Source organism: Ambystoma mexicanum, chromosome 1p (genome assembly GCF_040938575.1).
Source record: "Ambystoma mexicanum isolate Mex_15411 chromosome 1p, UKY_AmexF1_1, whole genome shotgun sequence".
Lineage (NCBI taxonomy): Eukaryota > Metazoa > Chordata > Amphibia > Caudata > Ambystomatidae > Ambystoma > Ambystoma mexicanum.
The window spans coordinates 1,350,718,412-1,350,738,198 of NC_090921.1; the positions used below are offsets into that span (position 1 = coordinate 1,350,718,412).

At 43.9% G+C, this 19,787-nt stretch overlaps 1 protein-coding gene across 1 annotated transcript in view; it reads left to right on the forward strand.

Moving 5' to 3' along the window:
• Window positions 1-19,787, forward strand: part of LOC138454295 (sulfotransferase 2A1-like) — a 144,305-nt gene that overhangs the window by 119,160 nt on the left and 5,358 nt on the right. The window contains exon 6 of the mRNA XM_069607031.1: window positions 8,400-8,580. Within this exon, the coding sequence (XP_069463132.1) occupies window positions 8,400-8,580 (181 nt within the window). The remainder of the gene's footprint in view (window positions 1-8,399; window positions 8,581-19,787) is intronic.

Here is a 19,787-nt window from a genome sequence, read left to right on the forward strand (position 1 = left end):
CCCACACCCACCACAATATAACAGAGCTATGCAGGTGAACATGTAGCCATGTGCCAGAATTCAGAAAGGCAACAAAGGGACCAGCACTTCTACCCAACCGCCGCACCACAAAGAAGGGATGCACGCACACATGTTCCACTTACCATAATGCAGAAACATACCACAGTCTTTGGAACCACTACCCACTTCCATTCATAAAGCATTGTATTAATGCCAACCAAACAAGAAAATCTTCACAACATTTTTTCTGCTCCCAACACTGTACTACGTGCCTAGAACCAATACTGCATAGTGCCCTACAACACTTAACCTGTGCAATGTAGACTACCCAAGCACATATAGGAACCAGTTTAACCGTACTATCTTCTATATGGACACTATTCCAACACTGCACCCTGTTACGCTCACCTGGTATCCACAGGGACGCCACTCAGCCAGCTGGTCTCCGGTGCCCTTCTCAATGTTTCCCTGGTGGTCTCGGTGTCGAGGGGATTCCGCCTGGTTGCCGGAATCGATGGGCTCTCCGTCCTGCTCTCTGGGCAGGGGCGCGTTGTCTTTTGTGGGTGCGGGCGGTCCAGTTACTTCACTGACTGCGGCCCTTGTAGTGTCTTTCAGGTAGGTCTTATTGCGATTGATGGCGTTGTAATTCTTGCATGCCTTTTGTCTGTTCTAATGTCTTTTTATCTCATCTAGGAGCGCGGAGTGTCCGCTTGGAGGACGGGATGTGCTGGTTCTCACCGGGAGATGATGGCGCGTTATAGCACTATGATGCGGTGTGGAGGCGCTTTGAGTAGCGCAGCAATGCCTGGTCCTCACTGACCTGTGATTTTCTCTTTTTGTAGGTCGCGGAGAGTACCCAGCGCAGATGGAGTTTCCGGAGCAGTGTCGGTCGAAAAGCAACCAGCCAGGTAAGTCTTTAAGCGCTGTTATGGATGTAATGTCTCTGGTACCTCCGTTAACGATGTCTTTCTCCTTTTCTCAGGTCCCTTCGATCCGGGCAGCAAACTCCTACAACAGAGCTGCCCAGGAGCTGCGAGCAGAGAAGGATGAAGATTGCAGGTAAGATTCTGCTGCTAACAATGCTCTTTGTTTTCTGCAGGTCCGGAATTCGCCAGGTTCGAGAGAAAGCTGGTCACGGTGAGCGTCACGTTGCTAGAAGCAAAGTAACGCGAAGCGTGTGGTCTTGTTCGGGTGTGGTTTAAATAGCCACTGTAAAGTAGTCCAGGTAAAGTAGTCCCTAGGCCACCACACCCAAAACACTAGACCGCATAGCTTGGTTCTAGGAACCCAGCTATGTGGATGCCTCCATGTTGGCTGAAAGCCTAAATAAAGTAGTCCCTTAAGCAGATGCCTTTCCTAACTGATGAGCCTGGCGCCAAAGGCGCTAGGACTGGCCCCAAGAGGGTCTGAAATGTGGATGCCAGGCCTTATTAATGATCCGAGCCCTGATTCCACCTGGCCAATGGGCATGCCAGTGGAGATCAGGGCTGATGGTCGTGACAACCCAGTGGACAGATTGCAGGATTGCTCACTCCAGCATCTGCACCCATACATTGACAACCGTAGGATGTTCTAACAATCGCCACACCCATACAAACAACAATGTGTGCAATGCAGCCAAACCACACACACAAAGCAACAATGTCTGTTTGTTTGAATTTGTTTGTTTATTTGGTATAGCGCAAAACCAAACCCGAAGGGGTAGCTGGGCGCGGACAATACAAGGATACTTGAGAACTTGGTTACAGGAAAAATACACTTTATACAGTTCACATTGGTAACAAAGGTGCGTGTACAAGAAAATGCGAAACTACAGTTCAAGCTAGTTAACCCGAAATCAATTCATCTAGTTACAGTCATCTAGTGTCTCTAGAGGAGGTGGCAATGTCACACCTACTTGCAACCAGTCGACATACCTTTTCAACCAATGGGCATATATTTCAATGCAAGGTCTCCAGCCATGCATCGAAGTGGCTACAGACTTACCCCACACAACAGACCATAGTACATGCTATGTTTAAATGTTTATGTCCTGTGGAATGCACTCCCCTTCTGCAATTCAGCCTGCCACCACTTCACAGAAAGAGATCGCTGCTGGCGCTGTCATGCCATAACGAAGGCTGCTTGCAATCACCACACTAGGTTTTTGCCTGTTGAGGTAACCGTAAATTGGCGTAGTATGCACGGATACCGCTGGCACACCAGAGTCTTCTTCTAGTGAGATATATCAGAAGAAGCACTTCTCACTTCTCACTCCCCCACCATTTCCACCCCTTCTTCCCACCACCAGATGCTGTAAAGTATGTTTTCCAAGCCCTTTCGCCGCTGCATTATCCTCGGATACAATATGCCGGCGGTATCGAAAACTTATGACGCACAGCACATCACTGCACACTGCAGTGGAATCAAATTTGTGACCGCAAAGTGAACAGGGAAATGGGACGCAGGAACGAGCCAGATATGACTACCTTTAGTGGGCACAATGTTACTTACAAGAGCCCCAGCCATGCACACAATGCCGTAGGGGCTTGGCACACACACCACAACACTCTCCACCGATACACCATGGCAGCATTTTCAAAAGAATTTGATGCACAGCACGCTTCCCTCCAGGCAACCACCAGCCGGGTTCAAAGTTCGCCGACAGCACGGTTACTGCAAGCCAATGAGACTTCTGTCCGCGGAGCAAACAGGGAAATGGGTCCGCGCAGCAGAGCCAGATATCACACATTTTTTTAGACGTTCATTTCAGTTCTTTGAAAAAAAGTACTGGTCGGATTGCCACCAAGTCCTCGCTCCTGCCGCAAATTTGGTGCAAATCCATCCAGCCATTCTGCCTGTAGCCGAGCCCAAGGTTTTTGCCCATTCAGTCTATGGAATAAAAAAAAATGTGGAACCCCACTATAAAATTCCCCCCTACACGAACCCTCACAAAACTTGCCAAAGAAATTCACAGCGGGCCATATACTTTTTTTGCAAAGTTTGGTGAGGATTCATCCAGGGGGAGCGAAGTTATAAGCCACCGAAAAAGTGATCTTCCTATGAGTTTAGCAACTTAACCATAACTACACGGCCGCTACCGTGGGCTGTGTAATATATATATTTCTTTTTTTAAACATTTCATGCTGGGCTCTCGCGCACCCCTGGAATGCTGCCGCACCCACCTAGGGGGACGCGCCCCACTGTTTGAAGACCTCCGATCTTGAGTGATTACATTCCACGCAGATTATGCTGGAATGGGAAGACTGCTTGTAATTAGTTTACATTATAAGGCAGATATTTTAAACCTATTGATATGATTATATTGACACAGCTTGATTATTTGACACACTATTGCTGAGCATCATCCCATAGGTGCTTTGCCCACCCTGCATGCTGCATGGGCAAAGGGTGGAATGTTTAGGCTAGAGTGGGATAAGGCAGAGCAACAGCAGAGTTTGAGGCACAAAAGTGCAAACTGAGCAGCTCCGTTCAAACCCCTCTTCCCTAACCTGTTCGGCTCCCTATATCAAGGGACTGCCTCTTGTGTAGGTCTCACCAGCCCTGCATAGACATTTCTTGGCAGGTTGTGTTTTCCTGCCGTGGACACAGTCCCTGTCGGGTTATGTTTGTTTGTTTGTTTGTTTATTCACTTTTTATGCACGCCAGACCCAAGGGTAACAGGGCGCAGAGGCAAGAAAATGCAAAGCTTACAGGTTACATCGGAGCATAGCGTGCAATATAAAATACAGTAATTACAAAGTTTACAAATTCGAGAAAGGTCAATCACGTTGCAGGTTACATCATGGCAGAATGTACAGTAGAGAATACCATGAGGTCATAGGACACAGATAATTACAAAATATACATGGGACACAATTACAAATATACAAGGTTCAACTGAGGGCAACGGAGGGCAATCAGGGTTGTAGGTGACATAGGTCATGTGAGGTCAGCTGAGGTCAGTCGAGGTGAGGAATTCGATAACATTTTTTCTCAAGTCCACTCTCAAATCTTGTGGTAGTGAGTTCCAGGTCTTTGCAGCCTTTACCTGAAAACTATTACCTCCGATCGTCTTAAGTCTAAAGTTCGGTATTGTCAGACAGTTGGAATTGACAGGTCTAGTCAGTCTGAGGGATGTTCTCCTGTGGAATTTGTCAATCAGGTATATGGGGGCGGAGTTATTAAGGGCTTTGTGGGTCAGGGATAACATCTTAAGTGTTATTCTGTTCTCAGTGGTCAACCAGTTGTGATAGCGTCTGGCGGCAGAGATGTGGGATCTTTTGTTTATACCTAGTGCTGCTCTCAGGGCATTATTTTGTAATATTTGTAGTCTTTGCGTTATAGTTTTATTCGCTCCGGTGTAGAGAGCGTTGCAGTAGTCAATCCTAGAGAGTATTAAGGCTCTAGCCAAGATTAAGCAGCTCTTGTTGGAAAGGAAAGGTTTACCGGCTCTTATTAATTTGCACGTGTAAGCCGTGGAAGAGGCAAGGGATTTTAGTTGTTTGTCAAGAGATAGGGTAGAATCAAGATAGAATCCCAGGGTTTTTACGTCCTTGGACACATGGATGATATTCCCGTCTATGTTAAATGAGGAGAATTCCTGACCTAGTTTTTTGATATTAGTTTGAGTGCCCAGGATAATCAACTCTGTCTTATCATCGTTCAGACAGAGGCCATGAGTGGCCATCCAAGCCTGGATGATAAGATATACCTTGTTCACCAATTCCGTGTCCTTCGCATGATCCCCAGAAAGCGGGAGGAGGATCTGTGTATCATCTGCGTAATTAGTGTAGGTGATACCGAGATGGTCCAAATCATCAAACAGAGCTTGGTGAAGATGTTGTATAGAGTTGGGGAAACGCAGGAGCCCTGGGGGACACCATATGAGATTGTGGTGGGATCTGCTGCGGCTGATGGGGAAAATATTCTCAATGTTCTTTCACTCAGAAATGACTCAATCCATTTGATGGCTTCCGGTGAGAAGTGGGCAGCAGAATCTAAGTGACTACAGAGGACTTTATGATCCACCAAATCAAAGGCGGCTGAGAGGTCAAGGAGTAGCAGAAGTACTGTTCTCCCTTTGTCTCGCAACTCGTCAATTTGGGATTTCAAGTCAATAAGGGCAGTTTCGGTTCCATGTAAGGGGCGGAAGCCCGATTGTCTCTCTCCTAGGAGGTTGTGTAGTTCTAGATGCTTTTGAATTTGGTTATAAGCGGCTTTGTCCAGAATCTTGAGAAGAAACGGTACCGTAGTAATAGGGTGGTAATTAGTAGGGATGAGGGGGTCTAATGTCTGCTTTTTAAGTAGGGGGAGTACCCAGGACTGTTTAAGGTTGGCAGGGATGGTGGCTGAGGCAAAGGAGGTTAATCAGTTTGGTGATAAAGGGCGATAATTCTCTGGCAGCGTCTTTTATTAACTGTGCTGGGCAGAGGTCACCTTTACAATTGGAAGGTTTAAGCGACAGGATAATTATTTCTACTTCCAAGGTGGTCATTTTAGAAAAGTGGAAGGAATCACTGTGAGCCAATATATTATTGGTGTTGGGCGTTTTGGGCGAATCCTGAATTTTAAGTACTTCTTTTTTTTGTTGGATTTTATTTTGGAGAGTAGTAATTTTGTTTGTTAGGGCATGCTGGATATCTGTGCACCAATGTTTATCCTTGGTGCAAGCGTCCGGTGTGGCGATAGGAGACTCAAGTTCCTTTAGAATAGAGAAGAGCGCTTTCATGCTGGAGTTAGAGTTGGCTATGCGGTCATCATACGAGTTACGTTTAGCCTGGCAAACTTCTTTTTTGTAGAGTGAGGAGAGAGAGAGAGGTTAGTTTGGCTTTGTTGTCGACTGAAGGACAGAGCCTCCAGGTAGTTTCACTTTTTCTTTTCAGGATGCGCAAGTCTCTTAGCTGTGGCGTAAACCATTTATTTAGGTGGGCTTTTGGTTTTCTTGATCTGAGTTTGAGAGGTGCCAGTTTATCTAGGGTGACGAGCATGATATTATTGAATTCTTGTACTAGGGTGCTAGGGCTTAGATTAGCTGATAAAGCATTGAGGGTCGGTAATATAGCTGGGATCACTTTCTCTACCGTAATGCATTTTTTATTTCTGGTTAAGCAAGGCGGTGCTGTAGGAAGGACTATGGGGATGGGTCTGGCAGTGGCTAGGTTAAAGGACACTAAAGAATGGTCTGTCCAAGGTAGGGGTCCTATGGATAGGATAGTGGCTGAGCAGTTACAGTCAGCTATTCAATCTAGCGTTCTTCCCTTGAGGTGCGAAGGCTTGTCAACTCTTTGAGTTAGGCCTAGTGCGTGAATAGTATTGGCTACCACTGTTGCATTAGTATCCGTAGTATCATGGAAACCTAGGTTAAAGTCCCTAAGGAGGATTATTTGAGAACAAGGTTTAAGGTTATTAGTGAGAAGGTTGTGGAGATCCTCTTCAAAGGTGCCTAGGGGGGCTGGGGGTCTATATAAAAGGTGGATGGTGAGAGTTTTATTATTATTTATCTGGAGTTTAGCGGATAAGGTCTCGCAAGATTGGATCGATTGTGTGGGTACTAGTCTAAGTGAGAGGCTTGTTTTGGAGATTATGGCGATGCCGCCGCCTCTTGCACCTTCTCGGTCATTTCGGATGATCGTATAGCCATCCGGGATGGCTAGCATGAGCGAGGGTCCTGCTGCATTGTGGTCTGACAGCAGAGCTGCAGTCTCTGGACACCAGGTGTGCTGAGATTGTCTATGATTCATGAGTGCTTGAAGCGGGGTGGGTGGAAATCAAGGCCTTTGGTCGGTGGTATCCTCTCAGCATGTGGCCCTTACCAGCTCTTATTTTCGTCACTGCTCTGCAGGTGGGAAGATTGAAGACCTCGCTGAATTCTGATATTTTGGGCTTTGCAAAGTAGAGCGCGCATTCAGAGATAAACCGAGCAGTGCCTTTCCAACTGCTGGTCTGAGACCTCATCTCGCTACCTACAGGCCAGGTACATCCAGGGGCTTGCAATAGTGGGAGGAATTTTACAGGAAATTGACAGAAAAGGAGGACACACTTCAGTAAGCCTGCTAATGTTCCTATGCAACCCCAGTGTTTGTCAGATGCAATCTGACAAAAATCTAAGCAGAATTTTTAGTTTTCCCCCTGTTTTATAAGTCTAATTCTTGACTCCCCTCCCTAGGTCATCTTCTCCGCTCTCATCCCCCTCCCATTGGAATTACATGGAAGGGGAGTGATTGAATTTTTGTGAGGGGAACTTATGTAAAGAGGATATTGTACATTACTGTTCATAGTTATTCAGACCACACTGATATTACTTGCGCATCTACTCTGGTCCAGTGCTGGAAACGGAAAACATGTATTGGGGGAACCATCACTTCTTAGGTGGGGTGGGGCTTTGGGAAGAAGGGGCGGGGCAAAGAGGCGTGACCCCGGCCAGGTTGTGCAACATAGTATCTCTATATAGAACTCAATCCTGCTGATTTGCATAAAAACAAAGAACCTTATGGGAACAACATAATGTCCACAATTAAATGTTAAACATGTCTTTCAGTGATTCATTAAGAAAACTTTTTAAGTGAATAATTGACTCTTCTGCTTTGAATGGTCACAATAGTTACCCTAATAGAGAGATATCTGCAAAATCCAAGACATATATACCAGTATGAACAACTTCACATAACTGTATGTGAGGCTTGAGCAGTGTTTGGAGGCATGTTCTGAACACTCTGGGAAAAGGTTGGAAAGCAGGAGCAGCCTGCACTACAATGAGCTGTCTGCTTCAGAAGACTCAGCATGGGCTCCGAGTTCAGATCGCCGCTCCGTCTTGTTCTGGCCCATTTTCTGCACTGCTCTGGTTCAAGTTCTTATACAATCTGACACTTGAGAATTCTTATGTCCTGGTCGAGTGTTTTAGTCTCAAATTTAGTTAGTAGTTCATAATTGTAGCTATACGGACGTGTAATTTGCAAACTAATGTTTTGTTCATGGAAAGGTTTTAATAGATATGCTCTATAGTCTCCAGCAGAGGTATTTCTAATTGCACCAGAGAGACGGTACCACATAGAGGGGTGGTCTAAGTCTCTCGACTTGGGACAAACTGGCTTACTTGCTGAGGTAAGTTGATGCAGTAGGATACCTCTCTAACACATCTCCTAATATCCATAGGGGTTTGCACCTAATATTGCTTGCCTTGTCCCAGTACTGGGCTACACTTCGCTGTTTTATTCACCAGTATATTAGCGTCAAATTGAACCTTTAAAATATGGGTGACTGATCTGAATTCTGGCAGTTTTTCTTTTAATCTATGAATCTGGTCAAAGCCAAACGCGGCCACAACAGAACACTTTACTTTTCCGTAGACAGAAACCTTATACTAACATTAACATTCTATCTGTATACAAACCATTCATTCCCGGTATCTGTCTTCCCAGGACCCGCGGGGCAGCGTGTTGAAGATATGCAAGTTCTTGGGGAGAGACCTTGACGACGCGCCCATCGACTCTGTGGTAGAGAACACCTCCTTCAAAAATCTGAAGAACAACCAGATGTCCAACTACACCCTGGTGCCTGAGGAGTTCATGGACCACAAGAAGGGCTCTTTCTTCAGGAAAGGTGAGCGAAGGAAGCAGAGAGGATGATACACTCCTGAGAATCTAACAGCAATCCGCATTCTCAAATGTCTAGATTTGTAGACCAGGGTTATTATATACCACTTTTATCCATAACCTATACATCTGATGTCCAATCCCTTGCAGTTCGTAAAATCTCTTTGTGGAATGGGACGACAAACCTGTGGATGATGATGGGTGCTGGGGGGATTCAATAATCCAAGAATTTAGCAGATTTGCTTTTGGTTTAGGTTCATGGTCAGGTCAGAAGAATCATGTTGGTGCTTGTAATTTATTTCTTTATTATTGTTTTTGACAATTCACCAGAGCAATTAGGAAACATCAAAGTGGCAGAAAATACCAGTTGTTCAATATAGGTGAGTGCACACAGCCGACACACGTTTCGACCTAAGTCTTTTTCAGGGCCTATTGAGTAGAATGGTGGGCTCTGATTAGATCATGAACCTAAATCAAAAGCAAATCTGCTAAATTCTTGGATTATTGAATCCCCCCAGCGCCCATCATCATCCACAGGTTTGTCGTCCCACCCAATCAGTTAGCTAATTGGGAACCCCGGAGTTGGTCCCCAGACAAACCAGGAGCCAGGCTGCAGGCTGACACACAATTGTTCAAAAACAAGGTGCGCGGTGGATAGGGAGTCCCGGCCCAGACAACTCCAACCAACTGTAACCTCTTTGTGGAATGGTTTTGTGATTGAGATCTATATGGCTAGTTGAGGTGATTTCTTTTAATCGTCTTGGCACTTGCATGCAAGCAGCAGCCACAAAATCTGAAGATTGGCATTCACGAATGTGACGTCGCATGGGTGCAAAGGGTAAAGTCATCCCACACCACTGTCATGTCACATTCCTGGGTGATGCCCCACTGCTTCCACCTGCATTCTTCTAAGTTGCTCGTTGGCATGTTGCTTTTCTTGGTGCCCCAATATTGACCCTTGAGCTGCTGGACCTGAGGGCTGCTGCTGACACCCTGGCAGTACACAAGTCAAACCATGGTCCCAAACACATTCCTGTTATGCTCATTGGAAAACCTTTTTGACCTTTCATTTGATTCATAACCATTTCATATGGCAAAAATAGAAATGTAGTAATATTTTGTTTACATAGAAAAACATCATGTTGCATGATTTGTATACATAAAATGTCAAAAACACAGACATAAAATAAAGGACACATATCATGAATGGACCGCACTGTAGTCACAAAGTGCCCATCGTGACAAACCCCAATCTTCCAAACAAGATCATAAAAAGACCAACAGTCTCTGTTTCACAATTTAATAATCGTGTATGAAACGAACACCACAAAAAAGTCACTAGCATACCAGAATACTCCACCTACATCCCAAAACGTACATCCAAATCTAGTCTCAATACATTTTAATAGATCCTGTGTTGTCTTGTTTGAAAACCTACAGACTGCACTCAATACACCTGAATCCAATGGTATGTTGTCAATGTTTGCAGTTCTTTCTCTCGTGTGCCAACTCAAGTTTCGGCTGTGTTGGCATATTTATTCTCTCGGGCCGGCCTTCTTCAGTGCATGTCATATTTCATTCAATACATGCATTTGCTGACAAATACACTCATATATCAAAAGAAGAGAGTGAAAATATCCTCTCATTAAAAAGAAATTTACAATGTTGAAACCAAACCTGTTAAGTTGGGTGACATGCATATTTTACCACCAAGTCCTAACTTGCTGTGAAAATCACATGGACCCTATCATGGCCATTGAAGTTAAAATAAACAATGAGCCTATATTTTCAAGCAGAAGCTATCACTGGTGATAGTCCTAACGGGGCCTTATTTGTAATAAAGTCATAGTCTGTCTGAAAAATACTGCCAGTACAAAACATACAACAGATCGGTATTGTTATCTAATTCTCAATGAGAGGTAAGAACGCTGGTGGCTCCACTTTCCATCAGTGTAAAATACTAATCTAAGGCCCACATATTAGTGCTGCCCACTGCATTTCTTCATTAAGGCCTGTCTTTGAGGCGATGAATCAATTTTTGCTCCAATCTGTGTAATCGATTAGAAGTGCAAACATTGTTTGTCTGGTTTTATCATTTCAATTCTCATCCGTTTCAGGTCACGATCATTGTGTGTTACAGAACGCTGCACCAAAGGGGCTGCAGCTGTTTGATTCTGAATCTTTGATCTGTGTCCACAGATTCTAGTGGCAACTTTTCTCGTGGTAATTCCTAAATAAACCTTTTAGCAAGGGCAACAAAGTTTGTATGTTGCATTCCTTGTGTTGCAGTTTGCGTGGCTATTCTTTGTCCAACGGATTTCATTGTGGACAAACGCATTGCTCTTAATCGTAAATTCACACACACTACAATTCCCACATGGAAAATGGCATACAACCAGGCTACACTGTAAGTTCCAGTACTCTATAATCGTATTAGATGGAATATTCTGCTCCACAAACCATGAATGCACTATACTCTCCCGGCAGTAGGTCCCAGGATGGTATTGAGTAAACCAAGGGGCTTGTTGCCTTATGTTTGGACTTGAGTGAATGTTGTCTTCCCCAGACCTGATGTTGTGGGATGTTTGGGCTCTTTGTACCACGCCTGCTGTTCATGGTTGGTGGCAGTGGTGTATGTGATAAGCGCCTGAGAGTGCTCTGTTTTACATCTGTCTACGGATGATAGGAGTGTTGGGTCTTGTCACTGAGTGTAGGCTGAATTTGTGAATTGTGTAAGGGAGGCAAATGTGTTATGTCCTGTTGCACATCATTAGCGTAGTAGAATTTTGGTGAATGCTGTATGCATGAGAGCTGGGGGACTGTTCAGTGAGTGATTTGAACGAATGCTCCATGTGTATGTTAGTTGGGGCTGAGTAGCGTGAGTGGGTGTCTCCTTGCCTCTCTTGGACTTAAGCGGCTGGAGGAATAAAGCGTTCATCCTCTTTGCAAGCCTGTAATCTACGTTATCGGTTGTCCCCTAGATCTTGGCCCATGACACCCGGTCACCGTGAAACAGTCCAGCAGCCATGTGAGTGGGACCAAGCCTGATTTGCATACGGTCTTTCACCTTTCTGTAATGGCTTGGCAAGCGAAGAACAATGGTCTGCAGGGTTCTATGTCATTTTACTGACAGTATTTTGTTTGATGGATTTTGTTACCAAAATAATTCCATTGAAAAAACTCATCGACATTTTTATTATTTTTTTTATTTGGGTGGTTCCCCAACCTAATTTTCCCCTTTGCAATTAATCCCCGCCCCCACCCTGTAACCTCTTTTAACCCCTTACCCACCCCCAATATATATTTCGATACTTATTATGATGGATTGTTTTCGGTAAAAATTCCATCAAAAAAAACAGTCGGCAAAAGGACGTTACACCATCAGGAGGGTTGCCCAGGTTGCCCAGAGCTATTTAATTTTATTTAATTCTAAACCTTCCAGCCATCCCTTTTTGTTTTACGTGTGAGTGCCGGGAGCCTGTGAGAGATTCATTGTGGGATTGCGCCCCTGGCAGTAATGTATGCAAGGGGGCTGGCCAGTGCATCATTTACGCTGCTGCACCCCCCTTCCCCTTGAAATATGCAGGTCACCTTTGAAAATTAGGTGACCTGCACATTCCCAAAGGGCTGCAATTCAAAATGGCGCATCCCCTGCACCCATTTTACTTGCAGCACTTTTTAAATCTTCCTTATTGTTAGTACAGGCACTTGGTCTTTTCAAGAGATAGATTGAGTGCAGGCAAATTGTCTGGGTTGTGGAGGAGATCCCATACACATGTTGTGCAACTGCAGATTGTGTCTGGAATCGCCCAGAAGTGGTGTTTAAAGTCATTTTCTGGCATACATGTCTTTTGAATGAGTTTTGGCTTCTTCTGCAATCCGGCCTTCCAGTATTCCCCAGCATTTTCTTCAAGTGCTGGAAGGTCAGTGTTTTATTCCTATCCTGTATAGTATGAAGCATCGAAACGTTACTCAACAATATATTAATCGTTATCAGAAGTCCATGAGCGCTCGGGCTACATGCTCCCCCCTCATGGAAGTTTGTTCAAATGCTGGTATGTTTGTCGTCCAACTCTTTGGACTCCTCCCAGCTGCTGACTATTTCTGCCAGTATTTTGATGGCCGGGCTTTAGAATGACAAACATTTTACTTTGAGACACAAGATCCGCCTCAAAAAGATTGAGGGCAATTTCCCCCCCCCCCCCCCACGCCCCCTGTCCATTAGTATTTCCCAGTTCAATACATGAAGTTTATTTTGGATAATACTCATTTTTGCAAAGTTCTATACAATGATTGCAGTTATCAGTTTGTAGCTCTCAAATCTGTCTCTGTCAAGAACTCAACTCATTCAGGTAGTTTGGAAAATGTATTGCTAATTATCACAGGATGTTTCAGACTGGACAACAGGAAGGCAAAGGCCAGAGTCAGGGACCACTCACATCTAGTCCTCAACATAGGCCAGGACTACCCACTTCCCAGATGTTGTATCTGTACTAATTTAGCAAACCCACAATTCTACTATTAAGTTCTTTTGTTACTAGCCATTAGTGTTTTTTCTCTCCCTCATGGAAAGGAAAACTTTCCCTCCCCCTTACTACTCTCCCTAGAGGACAGTGATGTGCCGCCTATCTAGAAAAAGAGGTTAGCAGAGAGTAGCTGACCTGTAATGGTTTATTGAGAGGCCAACCTCAACACAGGGTGTTCCTTCACTTCCCAATCTAGGTGTCGCACAATAAACATTTTAATGTTAGTACTTTTTTCAGCCCTATCTCGGCCTCATATCATGTCCCTTGGATCCATCCTCCTGAGCTACCAATGAGCCAAGAACCAGGTCGGTGAACAGGAAATATATTTGTTTTTATTTGAATTATAGGTAATAGAAATCACACAAAACTACACACGGTGCCTTCTTTGTGGCTCGGAATTATACTCTTTTGACACAAATAAATCACACAAATTAATTGGGAAAACACAAATCAGAGTACTTTATCTCAATTTCAATTCAAGAAATAATTTGCGCTGGTCAGTGAACAAACTCAGTTGCAAACGTAGTGCGGTGCAATTTCGATTTTCCTGCACACTTAAAAGGCCAGCAGTTTAGTTTTACAAATGTGTGTAAATGCATTTGGTTATTATTTCACCCACACGTTTGCTTTAAAATAAACAGAGGGTGATTTAGCAGTGGGATTTTCAGGACCCCACCCCTACTTTGGTCTGTGTGGGGGAAGTCAAACTGAAAAATTGGGATGATTTAAGAATTTAGGTCTGTGTGGGGGAAGCTGAACAGAAAGATTGCCCAATTAAATTACAGTCTATAGCTTTCAGCTCACAATTGGAATGAACTTTGTTAATTTGAAATTTTAACAAAAATCACCCTGTGGTGTTTTGCCAAGAGGAATTGATTAAATTAATATTTGTTTAGTTATGTGTCAAAAACTTTGTGATTTACTGAGTAACCGAGGGTAGTCCAGACATGGGCCCCTTGCTCACTGTGACTTAGAGAGGCTCAGCTTCACCTCACTAATGAGGCCAGACTAGGCCAAAACACGTTGGGGTTGCTGATCTTACCCTTGTTCAGAGGAGATTTGCCTAGAATTGCGGAACTGGACTGCCCAGGTGGGTGAGACAAGATGGTTATGCAAATGGTGTTACTTCTCTGTGAAGGGTGCAGTGAGCTAAAATGTGGTTATAGACCCTTCTGAGTGGAAGAAATGCCATAGAACAGGGTATTTGACCTATGTTCGTTCTCAGTAGATGGGCTCCAACATACCTTTGTTAATTAATGTACTGCCCTACTTCTTTGTTGAAAAATGGACAGCTCAAATGCTTTGTTGTTCCCTCCCCCCGGGAATCCTCTAGTTGTCACGACTTCACAGTGTGAAGTACTATATTGGACCAGGTTCTGGAAGCAATGGGAATGGCATCATTCTCCTTTTGAGCTTAAGTAGGTCCACCTGGCAGTGATCATGTGCACCAGTGCTTGTGGCACAGATTTCATGGCCACCACCGCACACTGCCACCTTTCCTCCTACAGGTCATCAGAAAATACCAGGACGAAGCCACAGAACACTATTTGCCAGCAAAAAACCTTGGGTATGGAAGAGTTTCAAAGCAAATCCCACAGGCAACTTCTATCTCTGAGAAGATCTATTCGTGGTTGTGGCATATTGTCTCCTTCTATGTGGCTGCTGATATCAGATCTAACGTTGCAGCTTCCCTGAGAAGAGGCAAAACCATGTATGTGCCCCAATGTCAGCAACAAAGCACACCTAAGGCAGACTCTTGGTGTGGGAAATGACAAGATCATTTCTGTCCATTCTGGGCACCGCTTTGGCAGCAGGTGATGGACAATAAATGATTACCGAATATTGAAAGAGAACATTGAAAATACTGTGCATGAAAAGTTGGAAAATGGATGGTACATTTGGCAATCCAAAGAGCAAAACCACGTACTGAAAATGGCCACAACGTGCTCTGACAAGAAGTTGTCCTGCATCCCTTGCCCATGTCTGGATATGATGGATAAGGTAAATCTGTAAATCTAGCTTGGTATAAATCTTGGCCCTTTGCACGGTTTGAAGGAGTTCTGAAATTAAGGGCAGGGGTACTTATCTGTCACAGTAATTGTGTTCAGACAGTGATAATGCAAGCATAGTTTTTAATTCTGTGGTATTTCTTTGGAACAAAGAGTGAGCTCCTGCAGGAGATTTGAATGCCGTTTTGAGCCCATTCTTTAGGTTTGGCGCGTAAATATCCTCCCTTGGCTCAGAATGTACATAAGGCCAAAAGGTATTTCAATTGTACATTCTTCTGGCCAATGAGGTTGCAGTTTTGTCCTGGTCATCCGCAATGGCATCAAGCCATTCATGATGTCTAGCAATAACCTCATTGATGTAAGGAGGTAGAGAAGGGATCTTGCAATTGGTTGGGCAAGGATTGTACACTTGTGGCAGTTCATCTGAGACATAGTGTTGCAAGCAGTACTCTGACCCAAGGAACAGAAATCCTGCCGTCCAATTAATGTGTTATAAAGCCGTTACCAAAATAATTCTTCACCACAAAGTGGGTAGCTTGCATCAGGTCTAAGCCCTTTGTCGTGAAGCACAAATTTGACACATTGTCTGTTTGGTGACTGGGTCCGGAAGGCAATCGTTATCTGTCTATACCCTCAATAGCCTGTAAAGAAACATGCAAGTATTTTTTTCAGGGAGCCATCATCCCTCCAGGTTGCTTCGCTTCCTAGAGGTGGATTAAGGATAAAGACCAGGGTATCTGGTGTGGCTAATGTCTGCCATAGGGTTAGCGTTCTCTGTTTTGAGGGCATTGACTTCCGTTGTTACATTTTGAACATTTTGAACCAATCCTGAGACCCTTCCTATAATATGAGATGTGATATCCAACTCCTTCCCATTCCAAACCTGAGACCCTTCCTATATTATGAGATGTGATATCCAACTCATTCCCATTCCAAACCTGAGACCCTTCCTATATTATGAGATGTGATATCCAACTCCTTCCCATTCCAATCCTGAGACCCTTCCTGTAGATCTACCTGTTCCTGAAATTGCTCTATATTATGGGCAGCTCCAGCCTAGGGCTGTAGCCCCCCCACTTTGAGGCAGAAGACATCACACTGCTGTGATGCCCAGCCCGGCCTCTTATGGTAAGAGCCTGTCACATTTCTCACGTCGGGGAGTGGTGTGTTTACTTACTTTTAAACAGTCATTAATGAGACTGGGGCAGCAAATGTACAGTAAAATAGGACAGAATCCTGCACAGACCATTTCAATAGGCTCCATATGATGAAGTCAAAGGCTTAACTGCTGGGCTCAGCTTTTAGATGGCCCACACCTCCAATATTTTACATTGCTTTGCTTAACTAAATAGCCTGTGAGTTGGGGTTAAAGATGCAGCTAGTTGAGCAAAGGAAGGCATAATATCCATTCATCCTCTTGTGCTGAGATGAAGGGGTGGAGGGGTGGACAGTGCAGTGGGTTGAAAGACCCTACACACTACCAGTTTTAAAAACTGCAATCCAGCCCCCCACCCCAATAATTTGAAGCTGGTTCTGCCCCTGCTCCATTCTCTCCCGAGCATGTTGGTATCGCAATCTGTCAGCAACAAGGCTAACCTTTGGCAGACAATTGGTGCAGTAATCTGTGAGATAAGGCCCATCTCCTCTGGACACCACTTTTCCAGTAGGCGATAGACACACTGAAAAGGAGGTGACTGTGAGAGTGCCCACCCAGATTAGAGTAAAAACCAGGATAGGAGAACAACCTCTGTAAAGAATTCTTCAGCTGGAACCTCATGGTCAGGACACCAGTGACGTCATTTAGGGGTCGCCAGGGGTCGCATTTGCGACTGCTGGGTTCTCCCTTGATATCCCTGTGGTCTCCCTTGCTACCCCTAAAAAAAACCTAAAGTTTTTTATTTTTTTGTATTTTTTACAAATTGAAGCTCCTGGGCTGTGGTCAATGCCATGTGCCTCTTTGTTTCTAGAGTGGCTGGCTTTCTTGTTCAGGCTTCCTAAAAAAAAGGGGGTTCCATGAGTAATAAGCATCCATTTCTGACTATGTATTTTGCTTTTAGCAAAATTGATATTGTATCCATATTTTCCATAGTGTACTTATAAACAATGCTATGTGATGCCACTTCCTGGTTTGCCAAGGGGTAAACGGTCGTGTTCCATTGCTTCCTGGGATGTCACTTTGGGGTGGGGTCAACCGAGATCAGTTCCTGTGATGTCATCAGATGTCAAGGGTCATGTGATGTCAATTCCGCTACCCCTGGCATTGTGGTGAAATTACGTCCCTGCAGGACACTTCAACAGAGAAGTTGTCTTTTTGAAGCAATGTGAGGTTCCACGGACATAATGTAACTACATTAGGGATACTGGGAAGTTGAGGAGGGGCTGCAACAGGGCATATGATAAGAGAAAGTCACACAGAAGGGACTGTTGCGAAGTCAGGGCAAAACAAGAGCAGTGCAAGGAGCAAGTACTGGAGAATACCTGCTGTACTGCAGTGCGCTGAGCGATAGTGGCTGCATCCTAATCTTCGTTCAGCATCCCAACACTGCTTCCTTTTATGCTTCAGTGGAGGATCACCAATGCCACCCTGCAATGGGCGATAATAATGTACCAGAGTAGCAAGGCAAATTCCTTAAAGTGTTCATGGTACGCCATACATGTGGATGACCTCCATCACGAGTAATGTTGAAATACTTGATCCGGTCCAGCAAGCAATAATATGCACTGCGGGAACAGCTAATCATTATCAAGACCAGTGACCGGGTGTACACAATCACTAGGTCAGTATGAAAAGTATGGTAACAACTCGATCTATGTGACAGTAACCACAGATAAAAATGGGTAAATATCAGATTGTTAATAATTAATTTTTTCCAGAGTAGGGGCAGATCTAATTGGTCCCTGAGAGGTAGAAGCTGTTGAACATTCCCTTCGAGACATCAGACTTTTCTGGCAAAGTGGACATAGAAGTCGAGGGCAAAAAGAAATAAAAAACGAGTGAAGTAAAGGTAATGCATTAAGATAGGTTTTAGACATCCAACAATGCATGATATATGTATAGTATTAGTCTACATGTAGTTATGAATGACAATACAAGATCGACCCACAATTAATTGTTTGCATGGAGCAAGCCATAAGTATAGACATTGTCGATTGATTGACCTTATTAAAGGAGGTTATAGGATTTATCAATAAGTGATTACACATGTGAACCCTGCACCCAGCAAGATAGACAGATGAAGTCAGAATAGATGTGGAGAAAGAGTTAGTATAAACAACTTCTCCTTTTTGCCGCTACTAAATGCAGAATGTTGTACGTATTAAAAATGTCAACCTGGATAAGTTCGAGCATTAATATTCGACTATCCCACACTTGCCTCCCATAGCTATCCGCCTGATGGTTGAACTCTAAGAAAAGACTAAAGGGACCTCATTGACAGTTGATCCCAGAGAAATTACCAACAAGAAGACAAACATAACTGTACATGTCAATGGAATGTGGTAGAATTTTTACCCCTGAAGAATTTCCTTGTGAATAGCGTGAAAGTGTGAAAGGAATGAAACATGTCGGGTACGGTATGAATGCAGTATGAAAGTGAGCATGGGTGAATGAATACAAAGTAAAATATTTTATGGACTGGGATTTACTCCTCTATGAAAGAGGTGATTAAACTACAGATCCTAATGAAATTATCATCTTTTTAAAGTGTTTAACAATTGAATACTACAGGATATTGAATGTGCATAGCCAAATTGAGATTTATTGAAAAATTGTTTGTCTAAAAATAACTTGAGAAAGTTTGCAAAAAAATACTTTTTATATTTGTAGATGTGATAAAGCAAAAAAATGTAATTGATGAAATACTATTAAAGAAATAACTATTTTTTGATATAAATTGGTGTAGTATATGAGAATTTATCAACTATTAATCATATGTATAAAAAGGAAAAACCACGAAAGGATTTGGGGAAGCAAGCGACCCGGTGAACATGGTGTATTGTGAAACAAAAGTTTTGGTAGAGGGCTGGTCACAAGTGGTCGTTAAAAATTACCTCTGGTCTCTCTAAGTTAGTTGTGACATGGTACGCCAACGCCAGCCCACTGACCGGTGTTGTCCAGGGTATTTCATGACACCAGTCTTGCTCATGTTCTGCATATTGTGGTGACCCACTGCTTAAGCCAGTACCAGTGACTTGATTAGAGAAGTATTGCCCAGAAAATCTGCTCTCACATTAGCAGCTCCTACATTGGTTGAAATATGTAAGTAAAGCTGCAGTCTTACGCCATCCTCTTGCAACCAGCTGAGAACTGCAAATCCCAGCTAATTAGAGTTCAACCCCCCATATTTATTTCCAACAATACTATCTCACATCCCAACATTTGTATTCTACGAGACTTCAGCCTGTGGTTTGAACAAATACACAATAACCTCACAAACAACCTCCTATCAATCCGGGCAAGCTTCGTTCTACACATTCTAAGCACATAGACAATGCACATGGCCGGAAACGCCCATGATGCCATTTTTAACCTTCCACACCTGCTCCTAACGGCGATAACTCCTTCAGGGGGCGACCACTCTTTCCTTTTCTTCTCCATGGCACTCCCCACCCAATCTCTAACACCGTTAGTAGACCACAAGTGCTCATACAGAAGCTGGAGGAATGTTAACTTTGGGAAT